Genomic DNA, 21,780 nt, shown 5'->3' with positions numbered 1-21,780 from the left:
AGGTCCCTTTGGGATGAAGGGTAAATTTGCCAGTGGCCGTCTGCACCTGGAGGGTGTGAGAAGTGATGTCCTCCCTCGATGTGCATGTCCACATCCAGGAAGGTGATCTGGTTGGGGGAGTGGGTCCAGGTGAATTTTAGGGAACGGAAGTGGTTAAGTTGGTCCAGGAAGGCTGACAAGGATGGTTCTCCATGTGTCCAGAGCATGAGATGTCGTCGATGAAGCGGAGCCAGAGGAGGGGTTGGGTAGCCAAAAACTCTTGCTCAAGTTGGCCCATGAAGAGGTTTGCATAGGATGGGGCCATTCTGGTACCGTTTGAAAACCAAAATTTCCTACAGATCCGAGGTACAGCCATGGGTACCAGAATGGCCCCATCCTATGCAAACCTCTTCATGGGCCAACTTGAGCAAGAGTTTTTGGCTACCCAACCCCTCCTCTGGCTCCGCTTCATCGACGACATCTTCATGCTCTGGACACATGGAGAACCATCCTTGTCAGCCTTCCTGGACCAACTTAACCACTTCCGTTCCCTAAAATTCACCTGGACCCACTCCCCCAACCAGATCACCTTCCTGGATGTGGACGTGCACATCGAGGGAGGACACCTGACTACCTCCATCCACATAAAACCCACTAACCACATGCAATACCTACACTTCTCAAGCTCCCACCCGTTCCACACCAAAAAAGCAATTCCATTCTCTCTGGCCCTCAGGGGACAGCGCCTGAACACCTCACCCACCTCCCGCCAGAATTATAACCTCCGCCTACACCAGGCCCTGGTTAACCGTGGATATCCCTCCATCCTGGTCACCAAGCAAATATCACGAGCTGCCTCACATACCACTACCACCAAGAAACCTGCTGCCACCAACCCACCTGCACTCATCACTCAATATCATCCCCACCTCAACAAAATCAGGCACACACTGCACTCTCTTCTCCCAATCCTCCACAGTGATCCCGAAACCAAAACATATTTCCCGACAAACCCAGGGTGGTTTTCAAACGCCCCCCTAACCTCCAAAACATCCTGGTCCACAACACTCCTTCACCACACATCCAACACCCCCCTGCCCATAAATGCAACCGACCCAGAAATGTTCTGGGCCAAAAATCCCTCACTCCAAACTACTACCAGTGAAACCCCACCGAGCCTCCTTCAATTTAGCCCCCCCTCCTCCCAAGATCCACCCCCCCTGCCCACCAACCACCCCTTGGAAAGATACATCACTGCCCTCATTTCCACCACCTCTGACAGCTCATTCTTAAATAACTTTCACAACCAACCTAACCTCAATCCCCCCCAACAGAAAGCTCTCGGAGACCTCCGCAACAACCACAACATCAAAATCCTCCCAGCTGACAAGGGGTCCACCACGGTGGTCTTGAACTCTCAAGACTACCTGGCGGAAGCCAACCGCCAGCTGGCTGACCCCTCCACCTACAAACCCACCACAGTTGACCTATCCGCCGAACACCTCACCAAAATCGGGGACTTCATCCACACCCGTGGCCCACCTGAAGGCCTAACAGCTCGTACCACCGCCATGTTAATACCCGACAATCCCCGCACCCCCACCTTCTATCTATTGCCCAAAATCCACAAACCTGGCAACCCTGGCAGACCCATTGTGTCCAGCTATAACTCACCTACAGAACGAATCTCAGCCTTTGTTGACTCCCATCTTCAGCCTCTTGTGAAAGCTCTGCCCTCCTACCTCCGTGACACCAACCACTTCCTCCAGAAAATCAGCACCCTCCCACCATTGGCCCCAAATACCATCCTTGCCACCATTGATGTCACTTCCCTCTACACCAACATACCTCACTCCCATGGCCTCCGCTCCATAGAATTCTATCTCAATAGCAGACCCAAACCTCACAACCCCAGAACCCCAGCACCAACTTCCTGACCCACCTAGCCCACCTTGTCCTCACTTGCAACAACTTCACCTTTGAAAACCAAAATTTCCTACAGATCCGAGGTACAGCCATGGGTACCAGAATGGCCCCGTTCTATGCAAACCTCTTCATGGGCCAACTTGAGCAAGAGTTTTTGGCTACCCAACCCCTCCAACCCCTCCTCTGGCTCCGCTTCATCGACGACATCTTCATGCTCTGGACACATGGAGAACCATCCTTGTCAGCCTTCCTGGACCAACTTAACCACTTCCGCTCCCTAAAATTCACCTGGACCCACTCCCCCAACCAGATCACCTTCCTGGATGTGGACGTGCACATCGAGGGAGGACACCTGACTACCTCCATCCACATAAAACCCACTAACCACATGCAATACCTACACTTCTCCAGCTCCCACCCGTTCCACACCAAAAAAGCAATTCCATTCTCTCTGGCCCTCAGGGGACAGCGCCTGAACACCTCACCCACCTCCCGCCAGAATTATAACCTCCGCCTACACCAGGCCCTGGTTAACCGTGGATATCCCTCCATCCTGGTCACCAAGCAAATATCACGAGCTGCCTCACATACCACTACCACCAAGAAACCTGCTGCCACCAACCCACCTGCACTCATCACCCAATATCATCCCCACCTCAACAAAATCAGGCACACACTGCACTCTCTTCTCCCAATCCTCCACAGTGATCCCGAAACCAAAAACATATTTCCCGACAAACCCAGGGTGGTTTTCAAACGCCCCCCTAACCTCCAAAACATCCTGGTCCACAACACTCCTTCACCACACATCCAACACCCCCCTGCCCATAAATGCAACCGACCCAGGTGCAAGACCTGTCCCATCCTCATCACTTCTCACACCCTCCAGGTGCACACGGCCACTGGCAAATTTACCCTCCATCCCAAAGGGACCTGCCATGCCTCAAACCTTATCTACATCCTCACCTGCAACATCTGTGGTGATTTTTACCTGGGGGAAACATCTACGGCCCTCAACCTCCGCATCAATAACCACCGCTCCTCCACCCACAACCTGGACTTCACTGTCGCCGTCCACACCAACCACCACAACATCAGTTTCAACGACTGCTTCCGGGTAGCGATCATCCACCTCCTACCCCAACCAGCCAACACCTCTGTTCGCAAAAGATGGGAGAGGGCCTATATATCGGCCATGAGTGCAACCACTCCACCTGGCCTGAACAAGGCCACCCAGTAATGCCCAACCCTCACCCACCCTCCCGCCCTCCCTCCCAACTCATCCTACACACTCACAGTTTACGACGAGCCTGGTGACGAAACAGTGTTTTTTTCGTTCTACGCACCGCTTCTTCTTCAATGGGGACCTGGCAACTCTGCAGGACCCCAACTTCCGGTTCCGTCTTCTGTTTCTTCTCACACCGATGATGCTATAAATTAGCGAAAATTTTGAATTTTCCTACTGTCCGGTGAGTGTTTCCTTTTACCTTATTTGATTTTTACTTAGCCCTTTTGGCCCTCCTTGCTTTTATCCATTATATATATATATATATATATATATACAAATAATGAAGGAGACAGTAAACACTTACCACACGATTGGAAATAATTCAATATTTCGCGATCTGAGTCGCATTTTGAAGAAGGTAGATAAAAGATCGACGACACTGTGAGTAGAGGCACAGAATAATGACCGTAGCGTCTCTACGGTCAGTGTTGCCAGAAACAGTTGAAAGGAAACACGAAATACTTTAGCCAGTGTTTACTGTAAGGTGGGTGGGTAGTTTCGGGGAGGAGAGGAAAGAGTTACTGGTTGGCTAGGTTGAGTCCGGGGGGTATAGTGGCGTGCATGCCTGCTATATAGGCCCTTTCCCATCGCCTGCGGAAAGATGTGTCAGAGCGGGGGGGTAAAAGGTGGATGATGGCAACACGGAAGCAGTTATTGAAGGTGGTGTTATGGCTGTTGGTGTGGATGGCAACTGTGAAATCGGAGTTTTGAGTGGAGGAACGGTGATTATTTATCCTTAGATTCAAGGGGGTGGAGGTTTCGCCTAATACACTGCTCCACAAAACTTAAGCAACTCGAACGAAGTAGAACTAAATGAAAAGAAAATGTCAATTCACCAAGTTTAATGAACATAAGGAAGGTACAGATGCACAATGCAACACAAATGAACACCAACAATGCAGATATGGTGTACAGGGTGGCCAGAAAGTTCAACACCACTATAACCCTACATGAAAAGCTTGCATCTGAGAGGGCACAGGCTGTTAATACGGTGTGTAACCACCTCGAACAGACACACAGGCATGACATCTGTCCTCCATTCTGTGGATCAGAGTGGTTATCAAGTCTTGGGGAAGACGGGGCTATTCCTCTAAGCGGGCTGTCTGCAGTTCAGGAATTGTTCTGGTTGTGGATTACACTGCACTATTCTTCGCCCAAGAGCATCCCAAACATACTCGATTGGATTAAGGTCCAGCGAGTATGCAGGACATTCAATACGGGCAATGTCTTCTGTCTCCAGGTAATCGGACACAATATATGCACGGTGTGGGCGTGCATTGTGATCCAAAAAAAATAAGTTCAGACCAAATGCTCCATGGAAGTTGCAAACACGTGAATGGAGAATTTCATCCCGATAACGTTGAGCCGTCGAAGGTCCATGTTCCAAAATATGGAGGTCGGTTTTCCTATCCAGCATGATACCACCTCCAAAGGACGGCCTTCAACAATGAACTTAGGGTGATATCGTGTTCCTGGTTCTCTCCACACGAATATCGGACCAGAATCAGACGATAGGCTGTATCGAGACTCATCAGAGAACATTAGTAGTGCCCACTGGTCTTCTCCCCATTTGACATGTTCCTGACAGCATGTGTATTGCACACGTTTGTGCTCCCGTTTCAATGGAACACACAGCACAGGCCTCCTGGCATACAGTCCTGCTTTATTCAGCCGCCTACGGACAGTTTCACGACTAACACGTCGTCCCGTAGCTTGAAACAAATCATTTGCCAGTTGAGAGCAGGACTCTTGGAGGTTAAGTCTGGCAGTGATTGTGAGGAATCGGTCATGAGCTGCTGATGTCGTTCTCGGATGGCCTCCTTCATCACGTCTACTGAGAGTAGGACCATTTTGGAAGTAAAGCCACGACCTGACACGACACTTTTATTCACATTGAATTCACGTGTCACTTCCACTTGGGACTGACCCATTTCCAGTCGTCCAATTATTCGACCTCGGTCAACGTCACTCAAATGATGTCTACGATTCATTTCAAGGTGTCTACACTTGATATCCCACTCACGAACCACCACTTCACTGATTGAGGACTGGGACAATACTAGGCTGTGGTTTGCGCTGGCAGGCACAAGCTGTTAATCTTGGTTTATAAGATGCTGCTCACGCATTATAGAGGGTACTCGCACTGCCTGTGCTTCTTTATGTTTGTACATGTCTCATACAAGTGTTGAATGGGCACCACATCTCACCTATCCCACGTTGTACAGAGTTGCTTAAGTTTTGTGGAGCAGTGTATAATATGGTTCTTTCGCCTGGCTTGTCGAAAACTGAGTGGGGGGGGGGGTTGGTTTGGAAAAGGTGGTGGTGAGGATAGGGGTTGAGGGGCGTTACTGGGTGACCTTGTTCAGGCCTGGAGGTGTGGTTTCATTCATGGTCGATATGTAGGCCCTCTCCCATCTTCTACGTATTGAGGTGTTGGTGGATTGGGGCAAGGAGTGGACGATCGCTACCTGGAAGAAGTCATTAAAAGGAATATTGGGGTGATTGGTGTGAATGGTAACAGCAAAGTCCAGGTTTTGGGTAGAGGAGCGGTGGTTGTTGATGCGGAGGTTCAGGGCTGTGGATGTTTCCCCCAGGTAGAAGCTCCCATAGATGTTGCACGTGAGGATATAAATTAGGTTAGAGCTGTTGCAGGTTCCTTTGTGGTAGAGGGTGAATTTGCCGTTGGCAGTGTGGATCTGGAGGGTGCGGGAAGTGACAAATATGGGGCAGGTTTTGCACCTTGGCCGGTTGCATTTGTGGGCAGGTGCGAGTTGATTGTGGTGGACCAGGATCTTTGGAGATTGGGAGGGCGTTTGAAGACAACTCTGGGCTTGTCGGGGAAGATATTTCTGGTGTCAGGATCACTGTGCAGGATGGGAAGGAGGGAACATAGAGTGTGTCTGATTTTGTTGAGGGGGGTTTGGGTGATATTTGGTGACAAGTGCAGGGGGATTGGTGGCAGGTTTCTTGGTGGGAGTGTATGAAGCAGCTCGGGATATTTGTTTGGTGACCAGGGTGGAAGGATATCCATGGTTGGTCAAGGCTTGGTGTAAGCAGAGGTTATAGTTCTGTCGGGAGGTGGCTGAGGTGTTGAGGCGTTGACCTCTGAGTTCCAGGGAGAATGGGATGGCTTTCTTGGTGTGGAACGGATGGGAGCTGGAGAAGTGTGGGTATTGCATATGGTTGGTAGGTTTGATGTGGATGGAGGTTTCCAAATGTCCTCCTTTCATGTGCACATCCACATCCAGGAAGGTGATTTGGTTGGTGGAGTGAGTCCAGGTAAAATTGATGGAGCTGAAGTGGTTAAGTTTGTCTAGGAAGGTGGTCAGGGAAGGTTCTCCATGCATCCAAAGCATGAAGATGTCATCGATGAAACGGAGCCAGAGGAGAGGTTTGACAGAATGGGTCTCCAGGAACTCTTTTTCAAATTTGCCCATGAACAGGTTGGCATAGGATGGGGCCATTCTGGTACCCATGTCTGTGCTCCGGATTTGGAGATAGTGCTTGTCCTTGAAGGTGAAGTTGTTGCACGTGTGGACAAGGTGAGCTAGATGGGTCAGGAAATTAGTGCTGGGGTTGTGGGGTTTTGGTCTGTTGTGGAGGAAGGATTCTGTGGAGCAGAGTCCATGGGAGTGAGGTATGTTCGTGTAGAGAGAAGTAACATAATGGTGGCAAGGATAGTGTTGGCAGGTAATGGTGGGAGAGTGTTAATTTTCTGAAGGAAGTGGCTAGTGTCCCGGAGGTAGGAGGGCAGAGCTTTAACAAGAGGCTGGAGGTGGGAGTCGACAAAGGCTGAGATTCTTTCAGAAGGTGAATTGTAACTGGACACGATGGGTCTGCAGGGTTGCCAGGTTTATGGATCTTGGGCAGCAGGTAAAAACTGGGGGTGCGGGGGTTGTCTGGGATGAGCATGGATATGGTGGAGGCTGTCAGGCCCTCCGGGGGACCTCGGGTGTGGATAAAGTCCTGGATTCTGTTGAGGTGTGTGGCTGAAAGGTCGACTGTGGTGGTTTTGTAGGTGGAGGAGTCGGCCAGCTGGCGAGTGGCTTCCACCAGGTAATCTTGAGAGTTCATGACCACCGTGGTGGATCCCTTGTCAGCTGGGAGGATTTTGATGTGGTGGTTCTGGCAGAGATCTTGAAGGGCTTTATCTAGAGAGGGATTGAAGTTGGGTTTGTTGTGGAGGTTGTCAAGAAAATAAGCTGTCAGTGATAGTGGAGATTATGGCAGTGATGTATTTTTCCAGGGGGTGGTTGGTGGGCAGTTTTTTTTTTGTGGTACTGTCAACATTTTTTTTTTTTCTTTTCGGGACCAAGCAACCCTCCCCCACCACTCACAGTTTTTGACAAGCCAGGCGAAAACCATTTTTTTTTGTGGTACTGTCAACCCTTTTTTTTCCTTCGGGACCTGGCAACACTGCAGGTCATGCTTACTCTTCCCTCTAGTCACTTAATTATACAACGTCTCTCTACTCCTGAAGATGTGATATACCATCATGAAAATTTGAATTTTTTCTTTGTTTGGTGAGTGTTTCCTCTCTCCTCTTTTACTTTTTCTTTAGCCCTTGTGGCCCTCCTTCCTTTTATCCTATATATATATATAAAGCAAGGAGGCCCAAAAGGGCTAAATAAAAATCAAAGAAGGAGAAAGGAGACACTTACCGGGCAGTGGTAAAATTCAAAATTTTCGCTAGCTTAGTAGCATTATCTGTGTGTGATGAAAGAGACTGAACCGGAAGTTGGGGCCCTGCAGAGTTGCCACGTCCCCATCGAAGAAGAAGCGTTGCGTAGAACGAAAAAACACTGTTTTGTCACCAGGCTCGTCGAAAACTGTGAGTATGTGGGATGGGTTGGGAGGGATGGGATGGCTTGGGAGGGAGGGTGAGGGATGTGTGTTACTGGGTGGCCGTGTTCAGGCCAGGTGGATTGGTTGCCATAGTTCTGACGAAGTGAAAATAGTATAGGTACATGGGCTTGCTTTGGGATCAAATAACACTTGTTAGTTTGCTGAAATCTATTGACAATAATATTGGCAATTCTTGAGGAAATACATTTGATCAATGGGCCTATAGAAATTTTTCAGATAACACAATAAGTAAGATTCTATTTGATGAAATGATGAAAAATTATTTTTGTTCTTGCTGAACTAAATTTTCTTCTGTACCTCATTCCAAGGGTTCCATTATTTTATGCCTGATTTTCAAACATATCTAGGCACTCTTGATGACATACTGGTACAGATCCCACTTTAAACTGGAGGTCCAGTTCCGATTAGCATATCTGTCCATAAAGTGGACTTAAATATAAAAAAAAGAAGAAACCTCACCTGGATTGCTGTAATGAAACAAGAAATTTAGATCCTTCTTAACCATTGGAAACTTGTGAAAACACACAATACCGTGCGCCTGAATGCAATAAAATACAATGTTTTGGATTTATTCAGAAAAATTACAGGAATATTATCGTACCTGAATTTCATTGTAGAAAATAATTTGAAAGTTTTATTTTTTATAAACTGCATATTTGAATGTTTCTATATTTCTTCTTCTTTTTCAGATTATGATGATGTGTGGTTTACCTGGTGCAGGAAAGACAGTATGGGCTAATGAATGGTCTCAGAAAAATCCCGAAAAGAAGTACACGGTCTTGGGAACAAACAACTTCATTGATAAAATGAAGGTAATTATTTTCCTGTTTCATATTTAAAAGAATTATTGTCATATGTAATAATAAAATTAATTCATTGTGCAGACTATGAATCTTGATGGATACCTTTTATGTTCAGTTTGTTTTATGAGAACATGATGTTATTAATTTTAGTGATAGTTAGGGTTTTTTTGTCCTGAATTTGAAATTTAACCAATAGTTCTTTTATTTCATCAAAACCTGCTTTTACCATATAAATTTGTAACTTTTGGTAAAAAGGTAGAAAAAATCAGTGTTCCCACTGGATTAGAAAAGTCCAGGTAACCATGCGTTGACGATATTTTAGTACAAAAGAACCAAATATTTGTTACAGATGAGTAATAACTGATAAGGGGTAAAAATATCTACATCGATATATCGTACAGCCCAACTTCTGGGATGTTTGCCTTAATCGTTAACTTCACTTTGCAATTATTTGAGAACTACTTGATGTATTACTCCATTCTTAATAAATTTTTCCCTAATTTCAATTTCACTAATAATAATATTGGGTCTGTCCATTTTTTTAAAAAAAAACTTGTTTGTGTTGAAAATCATACTTCCTGACATAGTTGAATGTATTGTCCACTAATTTCATGAGCCGCTGTCATGTCTTTATATCTGCAAAAATAGTTTTTCAATATTTTTTGTTCACTAAATATTTCCGGTGCTAATTTTAGGTGACTCACCCTGTATACTAGAATGTATTGCATAGTGATTCATGCTGTTACCATTCGAGTCTTGTTTAAGAATGACACTCCAGCATAAGAATGAATTCATTTTAATCCAATCTTATTCATAATTGGATATTAATTAATCTTATGTCAAGTGCTTTTTAGGGAAAGCTGCCTCCTGAGAAAAAGGGGCTGATATCTGAAATATTTTTAGTTTTGTCTACCTCTATGATGGCACGAATGTGCATTGAATAAAGTTCATTCTGTTTACTAGCAAGTGTTATTCAACGCCAAGAACTTTAACATGTTAGTGCAGTGAATTTGAAATGCTCTGGAAAAATAAGAAAGTTGGTTTTGTCAAAATGAGAGGGAAATGTATTATTTAGCATCCCTTAGTGTCATTTTTTAATCGTAATTTTTTATTTGTTTAGGTTATGGGTCTGCCAAGAAAACGAAATTATGCTGGTCGCTGGGATGTTCTTATTGACAAATGTACAAAGTGCTTGAACAAGCTGCTTGATATGGGTGGTCGTCGGAGGAGAAATTATATTTTGGATCAGGTAAAGTAATTCACAATCCAATAGTGTGGAGGTGGATATGTTCAGCCTTCATAAATTGCTCGTCTTCTCATTATTGTTCCCAAATGACTTCATTGTCCATTTAGGTGAATTTTCATTTTTATGCATAGGTCCAAGGTTGGATTACCTATTATGTCTACATCTGGTTGATCATAAAAATATTGCAAGTAATAGTTTAAATGGTAATTCACCTAAAGAAATAAGTTTAAATAAAACTCTTTAGTATATACATTTTATTAATATGGGGTAGTTACTAACATATATATAGTATTTTTATGGTTTGTCTAGTAAATTTATGGCCAACTTTATGGTAATGAATGTAGTTTTCTGGAATAGCAATTTTTGTGAGAATTCTATCTATGCAAGAAAGTTTACCATTTACTTTGGTAAGTTTGTGTGCTGGTTTCTAGTTTTAATATAAATTCTAATGAAAATAAAGTAGTTATATATTTGTAATGGGTATAAGAAAATGAAAATACATATATGTAGGGAGACATGGAGAATTTTGATATTTTTTAGTTATAAGGGTACTTTTGTTATACTTAAAAAATATAATAGCATGTAAGTAATGGCAAAACAATCACAGTTTTTTAAAATATTTTTAATACATATTCAACTGTTTTAATTGTTTAGTTTTAAGGTCTTTGTTTTTCATTTGCTTAATTCAACAGTGTGCATAGTCATTAATCACAGAATAAGGGTATTTGTCGTACATTTTAACATTCGCTGTCTCTCGCAATTAAAATTTGGGCAGCTCGCTAAGTGCATTTAAACGTTCCTTTGAGATGAATTGATGGCATTATATTCAGGTTTATAATATATAATTATACGTAGATGGAGCATAAGAAAAAAGGTGGTACATTTTGTCTACAAAATCAGTGTGCTTACATCTTAACTAGTCAGGTGATCTTACTTATATATATGGTAGACATACCTTAGTATCAGGATGCCGTACCAACCGGTGTGCAATCACAGCGCACAACGGTTATTTTGACAAAATCCTGTTTCCCTGTTGGCTGGGTCAGGGAGGAGCGATTGGAAACTGCAGGCCTAATTGGCTGTTAACAGCAGGTCACTGCCATAAAGGCAGTCCCATGCTGGATCCTAGACTGTTTTGGGAATAATAATTTCATATATTTTTAGCTGATTCTGGATGGGAAGATTGGTATAATATTAAAAAGGATTCATCTGTGAAAAATGTATGAAAATACCCTGGTGGTCAAAGGAGACTACATATAATGAAAGTGAACTATAGACTAGTCTGATCATCGGGTTTGATTTAGAACAGTACTTTTTTTATTTTCTGAACGAGATCTATTCCTTCAGTACCATCCATTAGGCCAGTTGCTTAACATGGGAGACATATTTCCCTTTCCAATATGAACCAGTCATTCCAGTATCTAAGCTTGGTGGTTTCAGTTTATTTAGAATAGACAAAACCATATATTCAAAGTTGTCAGTTATTTATTAGAAAATCATGTTCCAGAGTGAAATCAATATTTTAAAGTATATGCACATATAAAATAGATTTTACTCCACTGGCAGTCCTGCTTGTGAAAGTTGTGTTTGTGTGTTTTGCGTGCTTCCTCTTGTTCTTGATTTCTAATCATCAGTCATCTTGCTTCAATTGACATTAAGATGCATATTTGCCAAAGTATTATTGCCTGTATGATGTGCTTCAGTTTTTGTCAATGTCCTGTCTGATATGCAGAATGCCTTTTCTTGCAAGATTTGGTTTGAAATTTAAAATAATACAGTAATTGATAATTTTTGTGGAGATGCCTTAGGAAAAAAAAATCAAGGAAATTTAGTATTCTCGTTGCAATATAATTTAAACATGTTCTGCTAAATTTCAAAATATATACGTTAATTAAAACAATTTTATTGAACCTGATAACATTTTTTTTTCCCTTGTGGCTCAATTTCCTTGTGTGCATTTTATCAGTCCGGATAAATATAACACCATTGAAAGATTTTGCTCAAATTTTAATGTGCAGATATGTTTTTCTTTATTTTAATACTGCAATTCATGCCTCTTGTATCTGGCGATGCCCCAAAGTTGGATTTCCTCTACTTTGACAGGAGTGCTGGACAAAAGATTGAAAGTAATGGCTTGGAAATTGATGACCTAAAAACTGTTGTTCCTCTTGAAATGAAAGCATGTTTTTTCTTCACAAATTGCAAGAGTAGTTGAACAATTCGGTAAAAGCAACTGGTTTGTGGTGTTTGGAAGCATATGGAAAAATAAAACAATTAAGTGCTAATATTATTTTTTACTCAAAAATGATACAAGAAATTGCAAAAAAATTGGCCACAAATATAGAAAAATACTCTAAAAGAAACCTGGAAAATCCCAAAAGAAGAATGCAAAATAGAAGCAAAGTTTTCTGGTTTTAACTGAAGGGAAACTGACTACTTAGAGGTTTATAGTGTCTACTTCGAATTAAGCGAAACCAATTTTGCAGAAGGGTCTTGTAAACAACTTTGTATTAAAAATTATCCGTATTGAAATACATTATAAATCCTATGTTATCGGCTGGGGAATGGGAAGAACTTCGTATTAACGAGGTTTTCCTGTAAATATTTATTCACTAGTTCCGATTCCTTACCTTCTACTTCCTCCTTTAAATGTACTTTTGTTGCGAATGTAAGTTGCTTGGTCGTAGTGAAGTTCAATTTATCGCTTTTTTTCTTCAAAACTGACAATCTCTTTTTGAGAGTGCATAGAGTAGAAGGAAAAGGAACCAAACACCCCATTTTTTAAAAGCCAATTGAAATTATATTTAAGAAATAAATACGACAATTTTCACTACTTTAAAGTACTTTGCTGCAGAACCACGGCACATCAACACTAATCTTCTTAACACAATCTTCAGTGATATTGTCAAAATTTATAGAATCTAACAGGAATGTAACAAATGCTTAATTAATCATTTCTATTTTCATCAATGTTTTCATTTCGTGGATATCTATGATGCACCACCACCATTAAAAAACACGTCAATAACCCAAAGGATTGTGAAATATTTTTTCATCTTTTCCAATAAAGGCCTCAGGCGACCCTTCTCAGTACCTTTTCAGTGAACACTTCAGAATGTCATGTCCTTAAATCAGCTATGGCACTTCCTTAGTTCCCCTCACAGGGCCGTAGAAACATCGCCTGTGTATTTTTCACTCTCACGTGCTCTCCTGCATTTCAGTTTGATTTTTAAATGTTCTTTTTTCCTCATTTTTATTAATTGTGAAATACAATAAAGATGTTCAAAATTTATACAATCAGTTTAACCAATAAAGGGATTATTAAACGAATGCTTTAATGTAATTATAATTTGGACTTACGAAGTAATTTTGCTTCTCTGTAATATGTACACAGCGTGACCCTTTGGTAAAAATTTTAGGGAGAGTGCTGATGAAAGTTTTGGAGTGTCGGGGAATGTTGGGGGCAGGGGCATTTGAATAAATCACTGTTACACTGCACTACTGCTATATCAGGGTGGCAACAGACCTGGAAAACCGGGAAAAGTCAGGGAATTTGAGGTGTCAAAAAAAGTCTGGGAATTTCGCCTCCATTGACTTCGAACACACTTTTGACGAAAATTGTTATAACTCGGGCACTATGGGAGCAATCTACTTCGGATAACTTTTGTTTTGCAACTAAAACATCAGCGCATGCAACGGTGTACAATTTAGAACATCGGACCGAGGAAGGGGGGCATGTCCCCCGATAAAACAAAAATCTGGAGTTTGCCCCCTCTTCTCCCGCTATTTTGGGGAGAAGGCGCGAACTTTAGTATCCTTTTCAAAGAATGGACATTTCTCAAGAGAATGAAACATGTTTTATGTTCTTGGGTGCAATACAAGTTTAATAATAAGCCTAAATGTGAATTTTTTTTTACGGAAAAATAGGTAATTTGCATTTTTGGAGGATAATTGTTATAACTTGGGCGCTAAGGGAGAAATCTACTTCGGATATGTTTTGTTTTATAGATAAAACATCATAGCATGAAACCGTGTACAATTCAGAACGCCGAACCTTGGAAGAGGGGTTTGGGGGTGCAACCCCCGAATTTCAATGGAAAAACAAAAATCTGGAGTATGCTACATTCTTTTCAAAGAACGAACATTTCTCAAGAGAATGAAACATGTTCCATGTTCTTGGGTGCCTTACAAGTTGAATAATAAGCCAAAATGTGAAACTGGTTTTTTACGAAAAATAGGTAATTTGCATTTTTGGAGGATAATTGTTATAACTTGGGCACTATGGGAGCAATCTACTTCGGATAAGTTTTGTTTTCCTAAAACACCAGAGCATGCAACTGTGTACAATTCAGAATGCCGAACCAAGGAAAGGGGGTTTGGGGGTAGCGGCTACCGAATTTCAATGGAAAAAAATATATAAAAATCTGGAGTTTACCCCCTCTTCTCCCGCTATTTGGGAAGAAGGTGCAAACTTTAGTATTCTTTTCAAAGAATGGACATTTCTCAAGAGAATGAAACATGTTTCATGTTCTTTGGTGCCATACAAGTTGAATAATATGCCAAAATGTGATTTATTATATATATATTTTTTTTTTACGAAAAATAGGTAGGCCTAATTTGCATTTTTGGAGGATAATTGTTATAACTCTGGTACTATGGGAGCAATCTACTTCGGATAAGTTTTGTTTTGCAGCTAAAACATCAGAGCATGCAACCGTGTACAATTCAGAATGCCAAACTGAGGAAGGGGTGTTGGGGGGCGCGACTACCGAATTTCAATGAAAAAAACAACATAAAAATTTGGAGTTTACCTCCTCTTCTCCCGCTATTTTGTGGAGAAGGCGCAAACCTTAGTATTCTCTTCAAAGAATGGACGTTTCCAAAGAGATTGAAACATGTTTCATGTGCCTGGGTACCATACAAGTTGAATAATGAGCGAAAATGTGAAACTCTGTTCGGAAATGTGGCATGGATATGTTGCGGGGGGGGGTCATCAATATGAATTTCCCAGGCTTGCTCCAGACCTGTGTCAGAGTTTCCACCCAAACATAAGAGTATGAAGTTCCGAAAAGCATATTTATTTCATAATCAGCACCATGATACCATATGGTATCATCGGGCCAGTACGACCTTACTCTGATGATACCATATGGTTGGTATCATCGGAGGAGTAAAGGTTAAGCCTCTAAATATTACGTGGAAAATGCATTGAATTATCATTTTTTCTTGTCCGTATGGGAGTATTAAGGGGACTTGTCAACAGATGGAGTGGGTAAGACCAGGTGGCGCCATCCGATAGTTGTCGGATATCGTAGTAAGGCATTTTGTTGGGCAAACAGAAAGGAAAAAAATTAGCAAGTGCATGCTCCCAACCTCAAATTTACTGCAACACTAGTATTGCAATGAAATTAACGCCACTCTGTGTCCTGTCTGTTTAAACTCATGAGAGATAGTCATTAATCTCTCACTGAGTAAGGTTGATGTCCAATACTATGAAATAAAATACTAATAATAAATCCGTAAATATTTTAATATCATATTTACTCGAATCATTCAATCATAACAGCAAATCACTTCCTTCAAGAATTGACTTTTCTCTGCCAGCCCTGCTAAATTTTCACTTTCCATCTACTGATTTATACGAGGGGTGGCCAGAAAGTAATTTCCAATTAGTAGGTACATTGATTTTTCGCAAACACCAAAACCGTGAATAATGGTAATTGCTGCGAGATTATGTTTAGGAATGTGCAGTGATGTCGGGACACATTTTTTGCCCATTCGAAATGTCGAAATAATGCGAATTTGGCAAAAATGCGAATTGTTGGCGTTTTTAGCAATTTTTTTAAAAGAAATGTCCTGAAACAACGAAAAATTCCATGAAATCCAACATCCTTGTCTTTCCTAGGCCATGTTTGTGTACATAGAACATGCAAGTTTTCCAACATTTTACTGAAGAGTAAACTATAGAGTTATACGTACGTGGAATAATTCCGACAGCCACATTAAATCATTTATTTCCCACGATTTTTTCAACTTCTATCAAAACCATTTGCATCACAGAGCAAAGTGGCAGGGTTCTAACAGGAGATCGAGTGCGTATCTACCGTCACACGGGAGCCACATCTTTGTATTGTCGCACGAGATATGTTTTGAATTACCAAGCTAAGTGCGCACTATCGGCATTTCTCGAGCGAGTAATAATATAGCTCAGTCCTTAGGGCATCTGACTACTATGTGAGAGACCCGGGGTCGATCCCCTGCAGGGGAGAACCGGCATATTTTCCACCTATTCAAATTGCTCCGGCGCTCACCCAGCATCATATGAAGCTGGTACCTTGAGGAAACTTTAAGGGATAAAGTTAGCCAGGAGTGTGGTGCTGATCACATCACCCCCTCCTTCAGCCGTGATCAAGAAAGTGTGGGGCCCTAACTCCACACCAAAATTCCGTTATCTAAAATCTTTACCTTAAAATTAATAAAGGGGTATGGAAAATAACTTTCCCAAAATAACTTTCAAGATATCAAACTCTCGCGAAGAGGCGTAAGCCATGTGACTTACAATTTGAAACAGTAGTTTAAAAACACGATGAAGGTATAATTTCAGATATTTGCCAGAAAATGCGCTAAAATGAAAATGTGAATTTTGGGAAAAATAACACCATATAGTAAAAAATAAAAAATAAGAAAATACAGCAATTTGAATAAAAAAATATCAAGGGCCCTACCGATTAGGCATAAATAAAACAAGAATATCAGTTGTAATTTATTGCATTAGTAACAGTGAGTCCTAACCAAATTTTCGGCATAATCACCACCGTTGTTCTGGCATGTGTTGTAGCATGGCACAAAATTTTGTATGTCCATTGTATATGTGTGTGACAGCAAAGAGTGGAACTATCTCTACCGCAATGTAGCTGTCAAATCCTTGCCCTGCCAGAAACCTCTTCAGTTAAACAAAGAGATGAAAGTCGGTACATTCAAGTGCCACTTCTTCCTGCCTGCATGTGTTTGTGTGTCGCTCTCCGACCACTAGTGCTGCGTATAAGCACCATTGGAGCTTTTTTCATGATGCCCCTCATATATGAAGTTTCAGAAGCTTTTATTATTAGAGTGTACCTGTTTTAATGTGTTGGTTAGCTAAATCAGGTACGTATACAATGCAATTCTATAAATTCCTTGCGTTAAATTTCTAATACTTGCATACCCTTTTCGTCAGCATTAATGGTATAACGCATGTCAGTTTCACAGCACTTCACTTGGATATACTGTACTGAAGCAGAAATCCCATTGATAATGTAAGGAAATATGACACTTCCTTTGTTCGATTCAGTTGTTTCACTTATATGCAAGAGTTAAGTTGTTTTTACAGAGTAGAAGCTTTATGCATTGAAAAATGAGTCCGCACTCATAGTTTTTGCAAGCAGAGGGTTCCAAACCTCAGTGGAAATATCAACATATAATACGGAGAATGTATAAGGAGGCTGATAAATTACAAATTGTATTTCTTAATCAATCACTCTTCACTCTTATCTCATTTAGTCGTAACTTTAAAAATAATCCAGTATTTTATTTTAAACTTACTGCATATGACAAAATTCCATAATCCTTCCTTAGCTTGTGAATTGTAATAATTTTCCAAATTCACTATTTTGCAGTTTGAATTCAAATCATAGAGAATAGAGAAATTCAGTCATTTTCATAGAAGATAATATTGGCACTTAACAAAACCATACGTGGATCTGTATGAGTTTATTATTTCTATTTGCAAAAACATCGATTTAGTTTAGTTTGTAATTGTCAGGGAAAAATGCAAATTTTATCCTGGAAAACCTGGAAAAGTCAGGGAATTTCATTTCTGCTTGTTTGTAGCCACCCTGTGTATGTATTTAGCATCAGCTGATACCTCCCATTCCACAGAGTGTGCACATGTTACCACCTTTGATTCATGGTTGCAAGGTAACACATTAACAGGAGCACACGTTCATACACATACAAGCTACATTTTTCAATATTTAGCAAAACTTTTCTAACACACAATTTTCACAATACTTTAAAGTGTCTTTTGCTTTAGAAATTGATGTGGGAAATTGCAGCGAAAGTTATGTTAACTCAAAATAACTTTTGTATTTTCAAGTCAAAAATAAAAACACTATATTTTACTTTAATCAAATATGTGGAATTTTTCTGTGTATTTTTGAGTAGTTGAGTCTACCTAGCACATTATTGTCCAGCGGAAAAAATATTGCTACAAGAAGTCTTAAAAATGTGTACAAAATATAGTCCGAAAATTCCATTTACACAAACTGCCATTTTGATGCCCGAAAACAAGATGAAATGACTGATTTATTTTTGCTGACTTTTTTGGCATTCTGCATCACCGTCCAGTGCCTTCACTGTTTAATCCTCATGATTTGTGTATTTACATTAATGATTTAGAACAAATTAGTACAATACAGCAAACTTCAGTGCATTCTGCATTTATGCGTATGTAGCATTAGTGTGCATTTTTCCATTATTATTTTTTGCCCAAAAAACTGTTGTGCAATATGTGGAATAATTCCGACAGCTAACATGAAACAATGCATGTTTTTCACTGACACTGCATAGAATATGTATATATCAAGAGCCGTAAATGCAAATTATGCCCACAAGTTTGTCAATGTTTCCAAGAAAATATAGTTCACAACTTAATTAAAGACTTGTGATTATTTGCCTTAAATTGGAATTTTTTGTGTAACAGCAAAGCAGTGCCATTCTTGCAGTGATCACGTGCACACTTCTCATCACAGAGGAGACGAATCATTGGCATTTGTGGTATGATAATTAATGGACTGTAACTTCCTCAAAAATTGTGTCCAGGTTGGATACTATATCAAACAGATGCCGGATATTCCTGGACACTGTACAACATGCATATATAAACAAAGGTAAATACAAATTACACCCAAGGATTTGTCAATGTTTCTAGGCTGACCTGGTAGCTCAGTGGTAAAGCAATGTCACGTTATGCCAGAGACCCGGATTCGAGTCCTGGTCGAGCCTGCATTTTTCGCTGAAAAATTCTATGAGTACATCTCCTGTGTGTGCCTAATTTAAAGAAATAACATCTCTGCAGGAAAATATTGTAAACAACTTCATTAAAAAATCTATTCCGCAGTGTGTATGTGTGGTTTTTTTTCCTTCTATTAGAACGTTTTGCATCACCAAACAAAGCAGTGCCATTCTGGCAGTGATCAAGCACACGCCTCCTGCCACACGGGAGTCAAATCATTGGTATTTTTTGTGTAAGAAATAATGGAAAATAACTTCCTAAAAAATTGTTTCCATGTTAAGAAACATGTCACGAATGGAAGATAGTGATCACAAACAGATGCTAGCGATTCCTAGTCACTGCATATAACCCGTATTACTAGCAGATATAAATACAAATTACACCCACAGGGTTTTCAATGTTTGCAGGAAAATATCATAAACAACTCCATTAGAATTCTTTCCACGGCGTAAAACATTTACTGTCATGTGTGTCCATTTTTTATATCCTTGTGGGTGTATGTAGGCTAGGCAGCCAGGTTGTATTTCTTTAGCATTAATAATTTTTAAAGAAACGTATAAGGGTGAAGTTACTGTTTATAAATATGGAAGGTTTGGAATGCTAAACATAGAGAGGGCAGGAGCTTGCGTGAATGTGCACACTTGTTATTGATAATTTTCACAGGAAGAAAATATTGTCTATTGTAAATTTAAAAAAAAACCTTGACTCAAAAATACTGGTACATTTCTATCTTACCTTGAACTGCTGGCTACCGTGCGAGTACATAATCTTCTTATTGTGTATCTAAAGGAGATTTTACACTGAAGCAACAAATGACACAACAAGACTTTAGCCACATAGTGTCGAGATTTCACACCAAAGCGTGGCTTGTCGCGTTCCTTCTGAAAGTTGGTTTCCAAGACTTGTCACTTGTTGCTTTGGTCTGAATCCGTATTTAATGCGTACAACTCCACATCCATATCACTTGTTGACAAACCAGCTCTTCTTACAATTTTGCATACCTTAACTCTTGTCGGAGGGTAAATGTACACCACATGAAATGTCAAATTTCTCATGATTTCTGTGTTGAGTGTTGACTGGTGCGAAGCAGTATTTCCCTTTCTGGGCCGTGCATTCTCAACATACAAGTGACCTCCCCGATGGTGCAGTGGTAGCGTCGTCGCCTTGTAGTCAAGGGGTCCCGGGTTCGATACCCGGTGGAGGCACATCGGATCCCACTTTAAACTGTAGATCCAGTTCCGATTAGCCTTGATGTGCATAAAGTGGACTTAAAACACCAAATCAATCAATTAACATACGAGTGTCAAAACATGTCATTGTCCATCACCATCTACAGGAAACACAAATTCACCCCCTCGTGACCCCCCCCCCTTTATCATTCCATTAGCACTTTTCTGTGAAAAGGAAACTGAGGACCCTGCAGGATATTTTCCTTGGTAAAACTTGTTTTCAAACACAAGAATTCAGAAAAGAATAATGTCAAAATTCTTGGAAAGATACCTAAAAAAATTGTAGATTGTTTAAAAACTGCCCCCCCCCCCCTGCCTGCCTGTCTGTCTGGCAGTATATTATGCTAGTAGCTACCCTTGAATGACTGGTTCAATTTTAACCTGAAGGGGCATTTTATACAATTGAAAGGAGAATTAAAATGTGTACTATTTGGAATTTTTCTCTGTTCCTGATTTACTAGCTGCATCAAGATACATATATTTATTTAATATCAGCTTGTTTCTAATGGCTACTTCAGCCTAGACCAGTATTTCTGCATGTTGCGTTTAAGTCTTTTTGAGGCTGAGATATGTCTGTAAATGCTGTTTAAATGTAAATTAATTTTAAAATAAGCTTTATTTATTTGAATATCAAGGTTAAATGTCGTATTAAGGTTTTGATTTTACATGCTTAATTGTGGTGACCTTACTCCCCGATTAGGATGAAAACAGTCTTTAATTCCTAATACATATTTCAATAAGTTTAATTATTTAATAACTGGAGATTACATCATTTATATGGAGTAGATTATAATTTAATGGTATTTTACAAATATATTTTAGGACCAGCACTTTGTATGTAAACTCACCATAAGGTACTTCATGTACTTATATAGATAGAAGTTAGATATTAGAAATACTCTCTTTAGATCTAGCATTCTTTCTTTCCAACTAATTGGTGAAGGAAAACTTAATTTTTCTCTAGGCTAGCTTATAGTTTTAGTCAAACTGCAACTTTCAGCACTTACGAGCTTATATTTAAGAATTTCTAATATAGTTAATGAAAATGTATGTTAAATTTTACACTAGTTGCTTGGTTTCTGATTAATAAAAAATGAACAAATTGCAATTAAAATTGCTCTTGAGGGGTATGTTTCAAAGGGATAGAACATAAGTTAAATTAAAGTTACTATGTGTAAATTTCAGCGTAAGGTAAAGTTATTATGTTTCGATTTGTTGTTGTGTATATATATTAGGAATAATTTTTATTCTAACCTAATATGAAACTAAGTTTGATATTGAAGGGTACAAAATCTGTTCTAGATAGAAGCTGGTCTTTTAAGAAACAGTTAACTTGTATGTTTGTATTTGAAAATAACTAGTTGGTCTGAGTAGTCAAGGAGTGAACACAA

At 40.3% G+C, this 21,780-nt stretch overlaps 1 protein-coding gene across 1 annotated transcript in view; it reads left to right on the top strand.

Annotated features, from left to right (window-relative positions):
• LOC145978833 (heterogeneous nuclear ribonucleoprotein U-like protein 1) overlaps nucleotides 1-21,780 on the top strand; it is a 69,765-nt gene that overhangs the window by 30,819 nt on the left and 17,166 nt on the right. The window contains exons 9-10 of the mRNA XM_083111711.1: nucleotides 8,749-8,871; nucleotides 9,983-10,111. Of these exons, the coding sequence (XP_082967837.1) occupies nucleotides 8,749-8,871; nucleotides 9,983-10,111 (252 nt within the window). The remainder of the gene's footprint in view (nucleotides 1-8,748; nucleotides 8,872-9,982; nucleotides 10,112-21,780) is intronic.

Source organism: Lepisma saccharinum, chromosome 25 (genome assembly GCF_977018435.1).
Source record: "Lepisma saccharinum chromosome 25, izLepSacc3.1, whole genome shotgun sequence".
In the NCBI taxonomy this organism is placed as follows: Eukaryota; Metazoa; Arthropoda; class Insecta; order Zygentoma; family Lepismatidae; genus Lepisma; species Lepisma saccharinum.
The sequence above is the reverse complement of the archived record's forward strand: the minus strand, read 5'-3'. Positions and strand labels throughout refer to the sequence as shown.